This window comes from Camelus bactrianus, chromosome 9, assembly GCF_048773025.1.
Source record: "Camelus bactrianus isolate YW-2024 breed Bactrian camel chromosome 9, ASM4877302v1, whole genome shotgun sequence".
NCBI classification, from domain to species: domain Eukaryota; kingdom Metazoa; phylum Chordata; class Mammalia; order Artiodactyla; family Camelidae; genus Camelus; species Camelus bactrianus.
This window is the reverse complement of record NC_133547.1, coordinates 4,178,097-4,197,773: the sequence shown is the minus strand read 5'-3', so window position 1 is coordinate 4,197,773 and position 19,677 is coordinate 4,178,097. Positions and strand designations below refer to the sequence as shown.

Below are 19,677 nucleotides of genomic sequence, written 5' to 3'. Positions count from 1 at the left end.
GTTTCAGTCATACATGAACATACATATATTCATTTTCATTCTTTTTCACCGTAAGTTACAAGGTATTGAATATAGTTCCCTGTACTATGCAATATAAACTTGTTTATTCTATATATAATAGTTAGTAACTGCAAACCTGGAACTTCCAATTTATTCCTTCCCACCCCCTTCCCCCCGATAACCATGTTTGTTTCCTATGTCTTTGAGTCTGTTTCTGTTTTGTAAGTAAGTTTGTCTTTCTTTAGATTCCACATATGAGTGATATCATATGGTATTTTTCTTTCCCTTTCTGGCTTACTTCATAAATAACAATCTCCAGGTCCATCCATGTTGCTGCAAATGGCATTATTTTATTCCTTTTTATGGTTGAGTAGTAGTCCATCATATAAATATACCACAGCTTCTTTATCCACTCATTTATCGATGGACACCTTCATTTGTGATATGAGAACAAACATCAGTAAATTTTTCCAAGAAGAAAACTCAATCTGTATTATGCATTAAAGCATTAATAACAGTGACTCTTATTCAAAGTGTGATAGTAGAATTCAAAATTAAGATCACTTATCAAAGAAGAATTATTATTTTCAGTAGGGAACAAATTCTAAGTGGAAGATACTGGGTGTCAGTTGTCATGCTAGAAATGGCACAAATCTTATTTTCTCTACAAAATCCTCTGTCTCTGAATGTGAATCCATCACTGGGAAAAGGCAGGATGGCTTCCAAGGATTTGGCAATGGAGAGTGTCTCCTTGTCATAAACTACAGTTGTCACCTTGGGGACTTTCTCACTCACCCATATAACTTCATTCACTTCACTATGTGCTTGCTAAACTCCACATACTTGATTTTGAAGCACCTGACTGTAGCCAAACCCAAAATAAAACATTTTAGTTCACCATTTTGCCATTACAAAATGAACTAAAGCACTAAAGGAATTATCTTTCTTCATGTTTAACGTGCACCTACTTCATATACGTACATTATCACATCACAAAAGTCCTAAAACAACCCACAGATTTAACCCTTGTTGTAAAATGGGAAATAAGCGTGGAAAAGAAAATAATGCTAAGGAAAGATTTATTTAAAACATTTTATTATAGCATAAAATTAACCATGTAACATCTTAATATCGTAATTTGAAATCAAAATTTTAAGTCTTTGGATAATTGCTCTCATAGTCAATTATTTAGTTACATTGTTTAATAAACATTTCCAAACATTTTTAGTAAACTAAGGTAAAAATAGCTTAGACAGTTTATCGAAGTATTTCTGAAGCACTTTCGACAACCATTTGAACAATCCTTTGCAGGAAGAGAAACGTAATAAATTATTGGCATGAAGAAAAGTGTGGTCTTTCCTAACCAAGAAAACAGGAGTTTCAAGACTAAACATTCAGTGTTTTATTCAAGAGTCTGACTCCATTTTTTGATGTTTGAGTATTGAGAACTATTATGCCTCACCACAACCTCCTCCTATTCAGATGATCTGGACAAGCTGATTTAAAAAAAAAAAAAGGCCTGTGGGTTTCCTCCTCTGATACCAAATGATGTTCAAACCTTAAGTGGGTGATCTCCCCTGAGCCCCACCCCACTTTTCAAATCCTGAGAGCCTAAAGGTACACCGTTAGCTTCTGTTACAAAGTACTGACACGGGATAAAACTATGTTGGTGGAAGGAAGAGGATTCTCCAAGGGTTATGACAAAAGTGATTCAATTTTATTAATTAAAACAAAACACCTATGATACATTCTGAATAAAAGAGCAGCAGAAGGGAATGGCAGCAGTTACACATGAACTGTGCACATACGTATCCTATTCTTGTTCTTTTGAATAAAATTTCCTCTCAGGATAACTGCCCTGTCTTCGGTTTCCAAAAATAAGACCAATTAAAAAAAAAAATTGTAACCCACAGCCCTTACCTATGGAAGGCACCATGAACAGAAGCATGATGAGCCATGTCACAGTTTTACATTATTCTCTGCCCACCCTGTTCCTATTTCACACAATATTGAGCTTGGTAACTCATGGTCCTCATTTTTCCAGGGAACATGGATGTGAATAAACCACACCCACTGACATCAGCGCCTTCTTACTGAACCTTCCTAAAGACCCTCATAAAAGTCCTGTGATGAAGGCACCAGATTAAACAGACTTCAGACTTCAGGTTGAAAGGCATAAAGTCATTCTGCCTTTTCAAAAAAACTCAAATAATTTAACACTTATACACTGAAGATGATGGCACATTTTCACATCATACACACATCATAAGTTTCACCATCCTGAGACTTGTAATGATTCTGCAGTGTGTAAGACCTCCGATTCATCTCAGAGAACTGAAGACTACTTATTCCTAGGATGCATTCACTGATGTGGGGTCTGTTTTAAGTATTCCTCAAAAGACTGAATCAAGTTCATTACATTCCTAAGGATTCACCCAAAGATGAGTTTTATGGTGACCCCTGCGGATGCACTTTCTTAAAAGTGTTTCCAAGTTCAGCTTATCTGTATACTTTCTGACCTGTATGAATTCTCATTGCAGCAAAGACGTGACCACTTGATGAAAACAATTTACAACATTCATCACGTTTGGAAGCTTGTCCTCCGACATAAATCCTCTATGTCCCACATTCTGGATCCTCAGGTACAAGCCTTTAGCACACATATTGTTTTGTGTGGTTTCTCCCAAAGACGTGAATTCTGCAGTCCAGTGCACCGCAGGCCCTCCATAAAGCTGCAGCCCTACATCTACATGGCGTTCCTTCAGCATGGAGTTGTGCTGTTGCCTAATATTTGAACCTAAGGTAAAGGTTTCACATTTACTGCATTTCTAAGGTATTGCTCAGTGTTTCCCAACTTGTGATCTTTGGGTAAAATCCTTGCCACACACACTGTGTGGTTTCTCTCCATGAAAAATTTTCCGGTATCTACTGAGGAATAAGCAATAATTTAAAACTTTGCCACAGTCACTGAATTTTTAAGCATGAGATACTTGGTGATCCCTGAGTTTAAGGCACAACCTCAAAGTTTTCCAAACTCTAGCATATGTGTAACATTTCTGTCCAGTGCTGATTATCTGATTATTGGTGAGATGTGAGCCCTGAGTATAGGTTTTTCACATTCGTGGCATATGAGAAGAATCGTTTCAGAATGAATTTTCTAAAGGCGTGACCACACTAAATACATTTATCAGGCTTCTATCCAATATGAATTTTCTCATGAAGCCTTAGATGTGAATGCCCGCTAAAAGCCTCGCCCCATTCATTACATTTTTAAGGGCTCTCGCTCGTGTGGATCATCTGATGGTAAATTAGGCTTGAAAGCACACTGAAGGACTTGACACATTCCTAACATTTAAAAGGTTTCTCTCCAGTATGAATTCTTTGGTGGATCATAAGGTATACATTTCCACTGAACATGCTGACAAAGTCATCACATTTGTAAGATTTCTTTCCATTGTGGATCATCTCATGGTGAGACCCAATACACAAAAGCTTTGCCACATTCAAACTTGTATGGTTTCTCTCTACTATGAATTCTCCCAAGAACAGTAAGGTGTGAATTTTGAAGTTTGAATTTTTAAAACTTCCAACATATATCACATTTTTATGGTCTGTCTCATGCATGGATTTTCTGATGTGTGGTGAGGGTTGAGACCTGAGTCAAAGGTTTTCCAGACTCAATTTGGGAGATTTCTTCGCAAAATGTATTCTCTGATGACTTGTAAGGCATGAATTGCGACTGAAGACCTTGCCACACTCACTACATTTGAAAGGTTTCTCTCCAGTATGAATTCTCCAATGAACACGGAGATGTGGTTTTTGACTAAAGACCTTGCCACACTCACTACATTTGTAAGGTTTCTCACCTGTATGAACTCTCCGATGACTTACAAGGGTTCCGTATAGACGAAATACTTTGCCACACTCATTACATTTGTAAGGCTTCTCTCCAGTATGAACCCTCTGATGAATTTTAAGGTGTGACTTTTGAGTGAAGACTCTACCACATGTATCACATTCATGTAATTTCTCTCCTGTGTGAATTTTCTGATGCCTACTGAGGTTTGAGCTTTGAGTAAAGGTTTTGCCACACTCACTACATTTGTAAGGTTTCTCTGCAGCATGAACATTCTGATGACGTGTAAGGCATGAATTTTGACCAAAGATTTTACCACACACATCACATTGATATAATTTTGCTCCTGGGTGGGTGATCTGATGTCTCGTGAGGTGAGAGCTCCTGAGAAAGCTTTTCCCACCCTCGTCACGTCTGTGAGGTCTTTCCCTGTGAGCTTTCTGGTGTTGCATCCTCACTGAAGGATGCATAAAATCACTCCCATGTGTGTTAGGAACACTGGTTTGGACACTGGGGGGAATTCTCTGAACTGGTGAAAATGAGGAACTACTACTGGTAGGCTTGTCAACCTCATCACATTCATAAACTTGCCCTTTACTTTTAATTATATGCGGCTCATCCTGAAAGCTTAATCCAAGCCTATTTCCCACGGGCTTGACTCCTGCATCCCTTCTATCAGGTCGACGTCTTCCACCCGTGAGATGTTCCTCGTGGGTTACAGGCACTCCTTTGTCATTTCTCTCACCATCTCTCCACTGACACTCATACTTATTTTCCTCGATTTTCCTGAGGTGAAAACGTTTGATTTCATGGCTTTCGGGTCTTCTCAACATTGTTGTTTGGAATACTTCTCCTGTATTACTGTTCGCTTTGGGTTGTAAATGTTTGACCACACGCACAGGAGGGAGATCTGCAAGACAAAGAACCACAGGTATCCTGCTCACTACAGGTAACTGGCTATTTGGAACTGAAAAACTTACATAGGATTGAGAAAATGAAGAATTTTATAAAACTATTTTTAAGAAAACAGGAGGAGGGTATAGCTCAAGAGGTAGAGCACATACTCAGCATACACAAGGTCCTGGGTTCAATCCCCAGTACCTCCTCCAAAAGTAAATAAATAAATAAACCTAATTACCCCACCAAAAAAAGAAAACACAATGTTTTTCTCAATATCTGCTATAAAACTATGCACCCATAAAGAAAAGGCACTTTACAACCTTACCCAGTAGAGCATAAGAGCTGTACTGCATGAGATATGCTGAAAAACCAGCACCTGTAAATCACAATTAAAAATTAATACAGAAAACATTCTCCAGTTATTCAACAGCCAATAAACAGAGCAATCCCAACTTACGCAGAGCCTGTAAATTATCTACGTTATTGGCTCCAAATGTATGTAAGAGTGAGAACTCTAAAAATTTTAACTAGGGTCAGACCAAATGGTGTTGAGAAAATTGCAAAAGCATACAACATATAGTGAGGAAAAAGGGATATAAAAAACCTGACAGAATATTATCTTTTTTATACAAAAGTACCTTCTTAGTCTTTACTATGAACCGCCCAATATTTTAAGCAATCCGACAGCACTTATTTCTTTTCAATGGCTTGAAGTCAATTAACACGATTTTCTAAATCAGGGCAGCAGACTCAGACTACGTACACCACCCCAGGGGACACAGAAAGCAGGGAGAGGACCCAGACGTGAACCCTGACAGACAGACTGAACAAGATTCTTAAGCATAACTGCTAATCCAGACAGTACAGCAAAGAAAATATTACAACAGAAGTGGGAGTTTAGAAATAAAACGTTCAGGGAGATGTAAGAAGAGGCGAGCAGTGTGACTAATACAGTTATTCAGCCACCCCTCCTGGAAATGGTCTCTGAGTCATCACGGCTGCACACGGTGATTTAGGCCGTGTCCTGAGAAAGGTGATCAATGGATGAAGAGTGGTCATTTTTTCCCCTGTTTTTAAATGAACTATTTTATTAAGATATACATATTAAGGTATGCAAAACAGCACATAATGTTGAAGCTAATCTGGGAGTGGTAAATAAATGAACATAACTGCTAACAAGCAACAGTCAGAATATAAAGCAGTTCTAGCAGATTCCCAAGGCCAAGTAAGAGGGGTCATTTTTATACTGAGTCATGTGGAAGGTGGAGGGATGGCTGAGGGAGGGATGTGGAAACTGGGAAGTTCAGGAGAACAACTTAAATGTGCTAACGAATAACCGTGTTTCCATCCACATCCAGGTGCCGTGTAAGGAAAGGTCAGGATGGAGAGAGGGTCTGAGTGGAGCACGGGGCACACGCACACGTGGGAGCACAGCCTGGGACTGCGCGTCTGTGTGCCTGTAACTGCATCATTCACGCCTGCACCTAACGTACTGACCTCGAGAGAAAAGATGAATTGGTTTAGCAAGTAGCATGATAATGTGCCATTTTTAACTATAGGTATGCAACAGAATCAAGAGATGTAAGAAGTTAGAGACCCAGATGTTGTAGGGAGAAACAGGATTACATCTGTTACACTACTTACTAAATATTACGTAAGTTCCCTTTTCATGCATATATTCAAGAAAAACATACGTTCTATTCCAGGAGATTCTGTAAGAATGTTCTTAGAGAAACCAGAAGGAAAAACTAGGAGGCCATCAAAAGGAGATGGATGAGTTTCTTCTGCTCACACACGTGCAGATACAAAGAAATCATATCAATGGTAAAGTAGGAGCCCATGATTTTGAAAGTGAATCCCTCTAAATCCGAGCTCCCTTGCTGAGTCTGATCATCCTCATTATCTAAAATCATATTCCCTTTTTGTCCCACAGCTGTTCCCCTCAAGACTGAGAAACATCAAAGTAAAGAAGGGATGGAAATGGAGTGGGACCCTGAGGGGCCCTGCTGGGTACAAAAGCCTTTCCACATTGCCCATTTCCTGTTTGGAGAAAAGGCTTTAGTCTCCTAGACCTTCCCTGAGATCCAAAGAGCAGATCCACTATTAGGGCAGTGAGGGACTGCAGAAAGAAAGGAAAATCAAGTCCAGGATAATCTTTTCCATGATTGGTAGTGTAAACCAATGCCTCTATCTATGACCCCAAACTGTGGCTTCAACCAAATGGCCCAGAGGTTTAAAAAGTTGATGATACCCAGAAGTTCAACAGAGAACTGAAATACTTAACCCATCACATCAGTTCTAAGTGAATAACAAACTGCCTCCACCATCACTTTTGCTCTCTCAGGTGGAGGGTACAGCTCAGTGGCAGAGCGCGTGCTTAGCACGCACAAGGTCCTGGGTTCAATCCCCAGTACCTCCTCTAAAAATAAATAAACCTAATTACCCACCCCCATCAAAATAAAATAATTAAATAATACAATAATAAAACAGAGCGCCCTCTCCCAGAAAGAAGTTAAGGGACCACAAGACCGGGATTTAGAAGCTTGTTTTATAGGATCATACAGAATAATCATGAAGGAAGTCCCAGCGTGGTCCTAAAGCCTGCAGCTGCAGTTTTACGAGAAAGCTGGGATCCCAGACACTCTCCTCCCCTTTCTCCTTTTGCCTTGAAAAATCTTACATCCCATCCAGCCAGCGAGATGGAGCTGAGACAAGGCTAGGTCTCCATCATCCAGGTTGGCGCCTCCTCAACTAAGAAACATATCTCTGCTCCAAACTCTGAACCTAAGGCTTGTCTGGACTCACAGTGCATTGGGCACAAGGACTCAGGCTCGACATCATGTTTGATGAATGTTCTCTGTTAGGAAAAGGTATAAGACTCTGTTGAAAACCGTGGTTCAAAGGAGCAGCTCCTCAGAGCTCTCATTACACTCAGTGGTGAAAGAATGAAAGCTTTTCCTGTAAGGTCAGGAACAAGACAAGGATGCATGCTCTATTTCTAAAAAAACGTATTACTGGAAGTCTGGGCAAGAACACAGAGGCGCAGGGGGCGGGGACAGGGGAAGGGAGGGAACGATGTATGTAACTCAGTGGTAAAATCAAGCTTACCATGCATGAGGTCCTGGGTTCAATCTCCAGCACCTCCATTAAAAAGAATATACGAAAATAAACTTAAAAAAAATAAAGACCATGTAGGCAGAAAAAGAGCTAATAGGTATCTCAATAGCAGAAGAAAGCAAAATTATCTGTTTACAATCGACATGATCTAATTATGTAGAAAACTCTTCAAGATTCTGGGGAAAAAAATAACCTTCTAGAAATGCCAAAAGAATTCCAAAAAATTATAGGATATTAAATCTATATGCAAAAATCAATTGAGTTTCTAAACATTAACAATGAACAAACAAAAAAATTCAGAAAATAACTCCACATACAAAAGAATGAAAAATATAAAATCAAATACTTGGGCATAAGAAGGGAAAGAATGGTACACTGTAAACTAAAAAGGCTTCAGAAAAACATCAGAAAAGATTATAAATAAATGCAAAGGAACCCCAGGCTCCACGGACTGGAAGTCAATAGTGCCAAGATGTCAATACTTGCTTAAGTGCTTAACAAAGAGAAAGCACATGTTCACCCTCCGAGGGATGCAGGCTAAGAAAGAGGATCTCTTTGTCCACTGTCCCTATACTCATCCTAAGTAACAATTACAGAAGATCCAATCCAGCTGGCTGTTACAACAGCCCTGAACTGTGTGGGAAAAGCAGAAAAAAAGAAATGGCTGAGGGATGCAAACAAGCAGACAGGGCCTGAGGCAGCTCCACACAGGTCTGAGGTGCCAGATGGAATCAAAGAGCAGCCAGTGTTTTCTCATCTTCTGATTACATCTTCCAAGTCCGGGACCAAACCTGGACAGGCTCGGGGGCTGGTCTCCTGACCTCTGTGGACTAAGAACTGAGCATCCCACAGGACCAAGTCCAGAAGCAGAGATGAAGGAGGCAGGAGACCCCAATGCAACAGCCCACCTCATGCTCCTCAAAGTCAAAAAACAAGTTCACAGAAGCCAGATGGCAGCATGTAGATCAGGAAAAAGACTTCGCCTTTGTCTCTACAGGAGCTGGAGCACCACCGGAGAATGAAAAAATACATTTCACATGTGGAAGGACAGAGTGGTAACTCTGAGAGAAGAAAACTTCCCTTGAAGAGTTTTCGATAAATAAACTTCTGTTTTCCCATCGAACTCTCCACCGTGAGAAGAGGTTCCCAAACACTAGTAATGTGTGGCTTCCCCTCTGCCCTTCTGAGATCCCACCTATGTTCATACTTTCCATACATCCTCATTCATTGCGTTTTTTTTTTTTTCTATTTTCACCTCACTTTTCACAGTACAGGGCTCTTTTCTCTTGCTGTAAAATGGAGACAATATTCAGATCAGAAAGAGAAATTCCTGTTCATCAGAAGGAAGAAATGCGAAGTACTGTGTCTTTTCTGGAATCCCAGCTCTCTGCTCAGCTGAGGAGAGAGGACATTACAGGTGAGTCTGGAAAAGTGTTTCACATATTCATCTACTGGTTGCCGCCTTCTAAATGCAGAGGGGACAGTGTGATATGCAGGTATTTAGCGCTCTTCCTAGAAATACTGAGTCAAAAGCAAAGGTTAGACAACAGGAAATTAAGTGTTGCTTTTTTTTAACGTTTGCCATTAAGCTTCATACATAATTAAGCTCCAGGACAACCCCTTATGCAACATGAAATTCAGCAGATTATCTGAAGAAAGGGTCAGAAGAAACTTGTCATACCACGTCATGTCTGAGTCAACAGGGCTTTCAGATCAGCCAAACCGAACAGGGGCTCCCGAAAGGCACACAGAGAAAATGCAAACACACCCAGCTTCTAAAGGGGAGTTCTCTCACCCAGGGAGAGCAGGTTCCTGCAGGTCTCCAACATCACGTCCCTGTACAAGGCCCTCTGAGCAGCGTTCAGGCACTCCCACTCCTCCTGTGAGAACTTGATGGCCACGTCCTCGAAGGTCAACTGTCCCTGAGATGAAAACACATTTCACCAAGGGGCCATGAGTGGAGTCCTTACCTTCACACAAACTGAGAAGAGAAGAAAGGGGTAAGGCTTGAAGGTCTGTGTTCTGATTTGGAGCAAATTGTATGTCTCTGATTTTAATTTCTTATGCTTTTTCATAACAGATTATGAAATCCAGAATTGATACAGATTTTTCATCTTTGTCGACGACAATTCACAAAAGACATCGAAATAAAACTCAAGAACAGGTTGTCTATGCAGGAGTGTTAGATATTATGTTCTACACACTGAGATAGTCAATATCTAGATGAGCTGCAGTAGGAACGGTGTCTTCAGACACGACAAAGTCCACAGAGACTTTAGGGAAGGATTAAAGACTTCAGCTGCGATGATGATGACAACAGCAATGACTAAAAAATGTGAACACCTCCCATACGCAAACATTACTCTAAGTAAGGACTTTACACATATGAACTTGTTATCAATGTAACAGCTCATTAGAGAAGGACCTGTTCCCACGTTACAGAGAAGAAACCTATGTCAGAGACACTCTGAGAAACTCGACTTAGGTCAAGAAGCCAAGGAGTCACACAGCAAGCTCCTGAACTCAGGGGGCTGGGCTCTGGAACTGAAGCTAAAAATTGCAGAGTTTAATAACAGCATTAAAACTACATTGACAGAGGGTTCCCTGAGAAAACCTGACAAGCTCAAGGTGAATGAAATGGAAAGGTATTACGTATGTGGGCACAACACATACTGAGGACCTTAAATGTCAGTAATCTCATTACTAGTTAAACCATTAACATGACAGTGTAGAAAAAAATTCATGGCCAAAGAATATATTGAAGATACAACTTCAACTGCAAAAGATATAATTTTGAAGTTAAGATGTTATTCATATAAACCATGGACTTGCACATCCACACACACATCAATACAAAACTGACTGAAATGAGGAGTGGTCCCCTGAAGATTTTTTATTATCATTTTTATTCATGTGTATTTCAGCAGCTTTCAGACAAAGAAAATGTATCAACTGTACCAAATTTAGTTTGTCACCATGATTTGATAGGAAGCTAGTAAAAGAAAAATGGCACAGGTGTGAAAAAATAGAATACTTAAACTCCAATCTCAACAAAATAACTATATTCAGAAATATAAATACAAATTTATCCATTTAAATTTACATAGATAGGCATTAACAAAAGCCAAAGACGATCTTTATTTTCTCCAGTAATAAAATTTTGAAATTCATAAAGTTATTACTATTATACATTATTTTAACAGATTAAAATAATATTACAATAGTAAAGTTAAAAACCTACTGGAGAATTAAAAGTCATGACAAAAAAACATGGGAAAAAATACACTGTAATTAAGCAACAACATTTCACCAAACGTCATGATCAGAAGGAAACGCTCAACCGATTCCCTCTGAAATTACAGTGGAGGGAAGGGGGTTGGCCAGGGCTCCCGCCTTTCACCACCGAACAAGGTGCCTGAGTGGGGAGCATGAGAGGAAGTAACAGGAGGAGACACAGAGGGTGAGAGACACAGAGAGAGTGTGAGACACAAACAGAGGGTGTCAGAAAGTTGGAACTGTGAACATTCACAAACGTAAGGAGATGGAAAGGCTAAAAGTGAAAGGATGGAAAAGATACTATATCCTCATCAGAGCCGAGGTGACTGCATAATATCAGAGAAAATGAACCAAAGATAAAAACTGACACAGCAGAAAAAAAAATCTTTAGATGATAAAAAGTTCAAATCACCAAGATGACATAACAAATAAATATATGTACATCTAACATTAGCTCTCCCCCAGAAATGAAATCTTAATGGAAATGAAGAGAGAGTACCACAGGAACTGTATGATACTTCAACACCCCGGTTTTACTCACGGTTGGAACCAAACAGAAGATCAGTAAGAAAGCAGAGGACTTGAACAACACTACAGACCAAATATACCTAACAGACAGGTACAGATCACTCCACCCAACAGCAGAAAACACGTGCTTCTCCAGCACGTGAAGCATTCTTCACGACAGAGCACGGGTTAGGCCACAAACAAATCACTTTAAAGAGACTGAGGTCATACAAAGCATGTTTTCAAACACAATCAACTGAAACAAAATAAACAGTAGGTGGGGAAAAAAAAATCTCCCAAGATGTGGAAAATAACAACTAATTCTTAAACCAATGGGTCAAAGAAGAAACCACAAGGGAATTTTTAAATATCTGGATGAAAACAAAAGTAAAACATACAAAATTATTAATACACAGTGAAGGCTGTACTAAATAAAAGGGAAGTCTACGCTACCAAATGCTTACAATAAAAAAGAAAAAAGATCTCAAATCAGAAGTCAATTTTATATCTCAAGGAATCAGAAAAAAAGAATAAATTCAAATTTAGCAGAAGTAAATAAGAAACATTAGTCCAAAGATAAATGAAATAGAAAGTAGAAAAATATAAAAATCAGCAAACCAAGAGTTGGTGTTTTGAAAACATTAAACTGAAAAACCCTCAGCTAGACTAAGGAAAAAACAAAGAAGATACAAATAAAGAAAAACAAATATGAAAGAAAAGAAATTGCAATTGCTGTAAAAAATTATTTTACAGGATTATAAGGGAATACTGTGAACAATAATGACCACATATTACACGGTTTAGAAGGATACACATAATTTCATACAAACATACAACCTACTAAGCCTTAATCATTAAGAAATAAAAAACTTGAACAGAATTATAACTAGAGAGATTCAAGTAGCAATCAAAAACCTCAAACAAAGAGAAACTCAGGACCAGATGTCTTCACTGCAGAATTCTACCTAATATTTACAAAAGAATTACCTCTGATCCTGATAAATATCTTACAAGGAGTTGAAGAGAAAACACTGGCAAATTCATTCTGTGGAACCGGCATGATTCTGATATCAAACTCACACACATAAGAACACAGGAAAACCAGAAAGCAAAATCCCTAATGAATACTGATGCAAAATCCTTAACAAAATACTAGCAAAGCACTTCAACAGCACATTAAAAAGATCTGATGTCATGACAAAGTGGGCTTCATTCTTATGTGGCAAGGATGACTCAGGGCACAAAACTCAATTAGTGTGATACAACGAAGTTAACGGAATAAAGTAAAACAAAACAAAACAAATATTATCATTAGAGTTGTCGCAAAAAAAGCATCTGATAAAATTCAACAATCTTTCAAGATATAAACACTCGACAAACTAGGAACAATAAACTATCTCAACATAACAAACAGTATATATGAAAAAAATACAGCTAACATCATACTAAATGGAGAAAGCTTTAATTCTGTGATCAGCAAGAAGGCTGGATGCACATTTTGCATGACTGTTCAGCAAAATACTGAAACTCCTAGCCATAGCAATTAAAGACAGAAATCAAAGTTATCAAAACCTGAAAAAGAAAAATTATCTTATTTCCTAGATAACAAGGTTTTTACATGTACAAACTGTAAATATTCCACAAGAAAACTGCTACATCCAAAAAACAATTTTAGAAAGTTGCAGGATACAAAATCAACATGCAAAAATCAGTTGCATCTCTATACACAATGAGGAATGTCAAGACAATTGGAAAACAATCCTATCTACTACAGCATTACAAAAAGAATGAAACACTTAGGAATAAATCAGCAAAGGAGGTGAAAGACTTATATACTGAAAACTATTAAACACTGCTAAAAGAAATCCACAACATACAAATAAACGGAAAGACATCACCTGGATGGAATGGGGCATAGCTCAGTGGTAGAGTACGTGCTTAGCATGCACAAGGTCCTGGCTTCTAGCCCCAGTACGTGCATTTAAATAAATAAATAAATGGGGGGGGGGAAGCGTTCAAAAAGAAAGAAAAATATCCTGTCATCCTGTACTCATGGAAGACTTAAAGCTCTTTAAAGGTCCCAACTACCCAAAGTGTTCTACAGTTTCAACAGAATCCCTATCAAAATTCCAATGGCAATTTTTTCAGAAATAGAAAATCATGCTAAAAGTCACAGAGAATCAAGTGAGCACAAACTGCCAAAAGGCTCTTGAAAAAGAAGAAAGATGAATACCTCTCCTTTTTAGATTTCAAAACATATTACAAAAGTATTCAAGATGGTGTGGTACTGATATAAACAGACACATAAACCAATGGAACAGAACAGAATGCTCAGAAATAACCCTTTGCATATAGGCACTGAGACAGGCACTGAAGGAGGGTCCTGGGTGACTGTGAATGCACAAGTGTCAGGCAGGACACTGCAGAGTCAGACAGGATTAGCGAGTCCAAAGAAGGGCATTTCAGGAAGGACAGACTGAGAATCCAGTGAGAATATGACTTTACCTGAGAAAGAGCCATTCCTGACTCCTTTTCTGTCCTCTTCCTCCTCTTCTGGGCTTTCTCAGGGAACATGAGTCTATCTTAAACGTTGAGAAGATGCTGCTTAATGTTGAGAATCAACACATCCCTCCCTGTGCCACAACCACACACACACAGGGGAGACCTCACCACATGGAACAGACAGTCTTCTGCTGCCCACTGTCACAGGAGGGACTCGGGACAGGAAACTCCACACACACACACCAACAAAGGAGTTTCCCCACACTGTCCTCAGATCACCCTCCTCTCCTGGTGAGCCCCTCCCCTACACGGCAGCAGTGGGCGCCTCAGCTGGACCTGACAGCCCCCTTCAGGTCACAGACCAGGCCCTGATCCATCCCCACGCAGAGCCCCCAACCCCCACCCCCAGATCCCAGCCCTCAGGATGGGAGGACTCAAAGTCAGGATGCTCAGTGAGGGACCCAGACTGGAATCACCTGGGGCCCCGTACATGGGAGCACAAACTTGGATTAATAAACTTTAAAACTGCCTTGCTAGCAGAATGGGTTAATAAGCTTTAAAGCTGCTTTGCCAGCAAAAAGCTGCTACAATCTGTCTTGCCCTAAGAAGCAAAAACATGCTTTGCCTGCATAGTTCGAGGTCATAGATTAAGGGCTGCTTTTGCATATGGATAACCATAAACTGTCCCTTGCTCTAACCAGCAGGACGTGCTTCGCTTATCAGAGGCATAGGTGTACAGTGTAAGGCTGCTAACACTCGTGGAAAGCCATGACCTTCGCCCTTGGCTGGAAACAGCTGGGCTTGCTTCACCTGCCAAGATAGTCATTGATCATTTATGGAGACTTTATTGTGGTCTGGTTTCTAGAATCAACCGCTCTTATCTAGTCCCTTAAAAAGGGACATTGTGGCCTTTCTCATTACTGCTTAGAGTTTAATATAACCATATCTATCTCTTTGGAAAGTTTATGTCCTATGCCTGTACACGTACTTGCTGAACTTTTACATTTCATTGATGTATGCAAGTTTGATCTTTGTAAGGTCTTTGTGCCTGCCTGGATACTTACTGTTATCAATTGTATTCTCTCTAGCTCCTGTACTATTATAACTTTTTCCAATACATAGGTTCAGATTGTTTGTTTTCCATGAAGCTGTTAATCTGTATCCCTGCACCTGCACCATACCCGTTGCTATTCCTATGATGTATTTTACTTTAATCGTTTGTTTAATTATTCTCAATAAATGAGAGCTTTGGAGGAGCTCGGGGATTTGGTCTCTGGCTCCCTCTCACTCTCTTGATTTGACAGTCTTGAGTAATTTTGTTCTCCCCAAGTGGGACTTTTGCTAGACAAAACCCACACCCTTAAATATCATTGAGTTTGGGCCCCACAGCTCGCCCACGTATTTACAGGTATGGAGACAGAATAAGATGTCCTCCTACCAGAAGAGACCATTTTCCAGCAGGGTTCAAGTTGGACGGAAGAGCACTGGGTGTCACAGGGTGGCCAAGTCACCCCCACCATGCAGAGGCGTGCAGGAAGGGCTGAATACAAAGGGGAGGCCCGCGGAGCAGGACAGCCCTGAGGAGGACACGAGGACAGAGGAGCTGGGAGGGAGGGGGTCTCAGGAGAGGGCTGGGCTCCCCAGAGTCCTGAGACCCGGGAGAGGACGGGGCCTCACGGGAGAGGGGCGGCCGCCCCCCTGGGGCCGAGAGGGCTAGGCTGGGGGCGCGAGACCACCTCGCGGAAGAGGACGTTAAACGGGCGGGGGCGGAAGTCAGTGAAGGGTTCCATGAAGGAAACACCGCTAAAGGTGGTGTCTACGTGGACTGAAGGCCGGAAAACCCGAAAGACGGGAACAGCCTCAGAGAAATTTGAAAGCCAAAGAGAAACGACCCTGGACCCAGCACAGCGACGTCTGGATTCACCTGGGATGCAGGAGCGGGTGTGGGGACTTTAGGTTCGTAATGACTCTCAAAACCCTGAGGGTATAGAATAACGGGGACAGCGCAGCACAAACTCCCATTATAAAAGAGAAACTTACCCTCCGCAGTACGACCTTCACTCGGCGCTCTCTGCTTCCGGTTCCGGAAGAAACTGCGCGCGCGGAGTTAGAGGCGGGACTTCCGGGGTGGGGTCCGGGCGGAGCGATACTAGCGGGGGCGGGGCGATGAAGGAGCGCCCGTGGGCGGGGCAGGGGGCGGGGCAGGGGCGGGGCAGGGGTGGGGAGGGGATGGTGCTTCCTTGTACCTTTACCTGCTTATTACTGTCTGTAACAGTTTTAAGGTAAAAGCTTCCAGTTGTGTGATTCAATTATGTCGAAAGCAAACATATTTTATCTTAAGGTGGAAATGGTGTAAATAAAAAGTATTTTTGTACACAAGTTGCTCTCCTGTCCTACTGGTGAGACTGAAGCAATTCCGGGGTATGGGGATTTGAGTCTCCCAGCGAGGTTGAAATGTGGCAGTGGCTGGATCCAGGAACACTGCCTGCTCATAAAAAAACCTTTACAACAGGCAAACAGAATTTGGATCTAACCATTCTCTTGAGTTCACATTTGAAATCTGCTTAAGTTTAAAAGTAAACTATGTTTTCTGTGGGCACCTGTCTGTTTCTATATATGGGTATATATGTCTTGGAGATGTGGGCTATTACTTTCCTTTTCTACTTCTGGATGGTATAGCTAAAATTAAGTTGTAAAAGAATTCTATTTCACTGGCTTAAAAAACGAAAAAGCACTTACGAATTAAAGAAATATAACAGAAAGTTAACTAAAATGTTTTTCTAGTTCACGTGGTCTAGAATTAAATTTTAGTAAACGAAAGCTAGTGTAAGTTTGTGGTTTAATTTAAAAAGGCATGTTCTTGGAGCTGTCAAAACTCAAAATAATGCAGGCATATAGTTTTTATTCTACCTGGGCTTATTGATTTGTTAAGTTTATGTTACCTGTGTCACAAAATTGTCAGCAAGAAAAATAACTTGGTATGATACATTTTTTTGTGAGTTACCAAAACATCACTTGAAAACAAGTGAGTTGAATGGATATGTATAAGATAAAAGTTTCGAGGTAAACTTTTTAAATAGCTTTCCCAAATCTGTTTGGCAATATGAAATCTTACACTTTTGCTATGGTAAGTTAAATGACTGGTAGTCAGTAAATATCTAGTTTGTTCCTAAATAAGATAAAAATACTGAAAATTTACTAAATCTAGGGTTAATCCATTTTAAGCTTCCTTTACAAATGATGTAGAGATTCAAATTCTATTTACAAACCAAAAACAGACTCACGGACATAGAAAACAAGTTATGGTTACCAAAGTGGAAAGGGTGGGGAGGGATAAATTATGTGTTGGGGGTTAATAGACACTCATTACTATATATAAAATAGATAAACAACAAGGACCTACTGTGTAGCACAGGGAACTATATTCAATTTCTTGTAGTAACATTTAATGGAAATGAGTCTGAAAAGGAAATCTATTATTTGAGATGATAACAAATTCTAAGTGGAGGATGTTGGGTGTCGGTTGCCATCGTGAAAGTAGCACAAACCTCATTTTCCCTGCAATTTCTGCCAGCTCTGAATGTGACTATAGCCTTGGGAAGTAGTAGAGTAGCCTTCAGCCATTTGGCAGTGGAGATTATCTCCTTGTCACAAACTGTAGTTGGAAGCTTGGGGACTTCCCATCTTATTCCTCATTGTATTTTCTTTTACTTCACTGCATGCCTGTTAACTTCCACGCACTTGATTCTCAAGCACCTGACCACAGCCAACTCCCACATGAAGAGATTCATTTCACCACCTCGTGTCGTTCCAGTTCTTCCACTGAATAGAGACCTAAAGGAATAAATAACAAGGTCCTACTGTATAGCACAGGGAACTGTAGTCAATATCTTGTAGTAACATATAATGAAAAAGAATATGAAAAATTATATAACTGAATCACTATGCTGTACATCAGAAAATAACACATTGTAAATCAACTCTGCTTCAATTAGAAAAAAAGACCTGCTGGAACCCTCTTTTTCATGTTCATAGGGCACCTGCTTTCTGCCTGTCATTGACTTATGTGCATTTCCATGTCTCAGAAGTCTCCAAACAACACACTGATTTATGTATGCCTTGGTGTGAAAGAGAGAAAAATATATAAATAAATAAATAACCTACGTCACAATGTGTGGAAGAAAAAATAACAGTAGGGAAGAATTATATTAAAAAGAAATAAAGAAATTTTGCTATAGTTCAAAAGCAACTGGGTAACATAATACATTATTTGAAATCAGTATTTTAATAACCTTTGGGAAACTGCACTTCTAGTAAAATTAGTAATATTTATTATGCAGTAAACATTTCCAAACATTAATTTTCATTCAACTAGTGTAAAAATACCTTAGGAATTTATGAAAATAGCATTTATAAGCATTTTCAACAACCAGATCGTACAATAAGCCTTATGTGTGCAGCAGGAAAAGGAATGTAGTAAATTATTAGCATAAATAATGTTGGGGTTTTCTCCAATTATTTCCCACATTTTAAGCCTCCTGACAGCATTTGCCTATTCTGCGTATGTGGCCAAGTTGATTTAAAAAAAAAAAAAAAGCTTGAAGCTCCCTCCTTTAGAACTGGCTGAAAGTTCAAGCCATAAGCAGGTACCCTCCCCCGCCCATCCAGTACCCACCATAACACACCAAGCCACTCACCATCCCTATTCTCTCAAGCCATTTTTGGATGAGCATGTAAGTCTGCCCTGCTTCCCACAGAAAGCGTTAGTAGGTAATAAACTCTCTTAACACTTTGGTTAATATCAGTCTCAATATCCAAACCCAGCATTGGGGCAGGTTCCATCTTATTCCAGTGAATTGCAGAAAAGTGCAAATGAGCAACAAAATGTTTGAGGAGTGCCTTTATAACTCTCCTAGTTATCTATGAAACTAAAAATGGTTGCCATTGTATATTGTTTGTTCTTAAATGGAAACTCGAGAACATTGATCTTTTCAAACTATTTCGCTGAGCACTCCAAGCACAAAAGTGATTGTCCTATTTTAAAATCTGATTTCTGGAAAGTTCTTTTATATTCTAGTATTTTTTGTATGTTTACTATATTCCTATTTTCACTTCATGTAAATCAAGGTGTATACCACAGCTTTTATTTGGGCACAAAAAAGGACATGAAGAAATATATTCATATGGTGCATATTCATGAGTGGGTGGCAGGTTTCAGGGGGTACGAACAAGAAGTAACAAGTCCAAGGCAGAGTCACTTGCCCCCAGTACAGCAATCCAAGTCATGTCTTTTTTTTTAATGTAAGTACTGGGGATTGAACCCAGGACCCCCTGCATGCGAAGCATGTGCTCTACCACTGAGCTATACCCTCGCCCCAGCAAACCCAGTCTTAACTGAAGTTTCATCCCTCCCAAGAATGAGATCTTAAACCAGTAACTCTGCAATTTCTGGATTAAACACTAGTGAGGTAACCTGCAGGAAAAGACCCCTGCCCCACGACTCCCCAAATTAGTAGACC

General features: G+C 39.9%; 1 protein-coding gene and 1 non-coding gene across 2 annotated transcripts; both read right to left on the bottom strand.

Annotated features, from left to right (window-relative positions):
- Positions 1–1,111: 1,111 nt before the first annotated feature.
- Positions 1,112–16,239, bottom strand: LOC105074468 (zinc finger protein 347). Its single transcript, XM_045521844.2, has 5 exons — positions 16,199–16,239; positions 14,162–14,238; positions 9,669–9,795; positions 5,082–5,132; positions 1,112–4,766 (listed from the first exon to the last, which is right to left on the bottom strand). The coding sequence occupies exons 2-5, from the start codon at positions 14,228–14,230 to the stop codon at positions 3,661–3,663; spliced, it is 1,353 nt and encodes a 450-aa protein (XP_045377800.1). The 5' UTR covers positions 14,231–14,238; positions 16,199–16,239; the 3' UTR covers positions 1,112–3,660.
- Positions 16,240–19,458: 3,219 nt separating this feature from the next.
- Positions 19,459–19,530, bottom strand: TRNAA-CGC (transfer RNA alanine (anticodon CGC)). The gene has a single exon. It is a non-coding gene; the product is annotated as a tRNA-Ala (tRNA).
- Between the last annotated feature and the right edge of the window lie 147 nt (positions 19,531–19,677).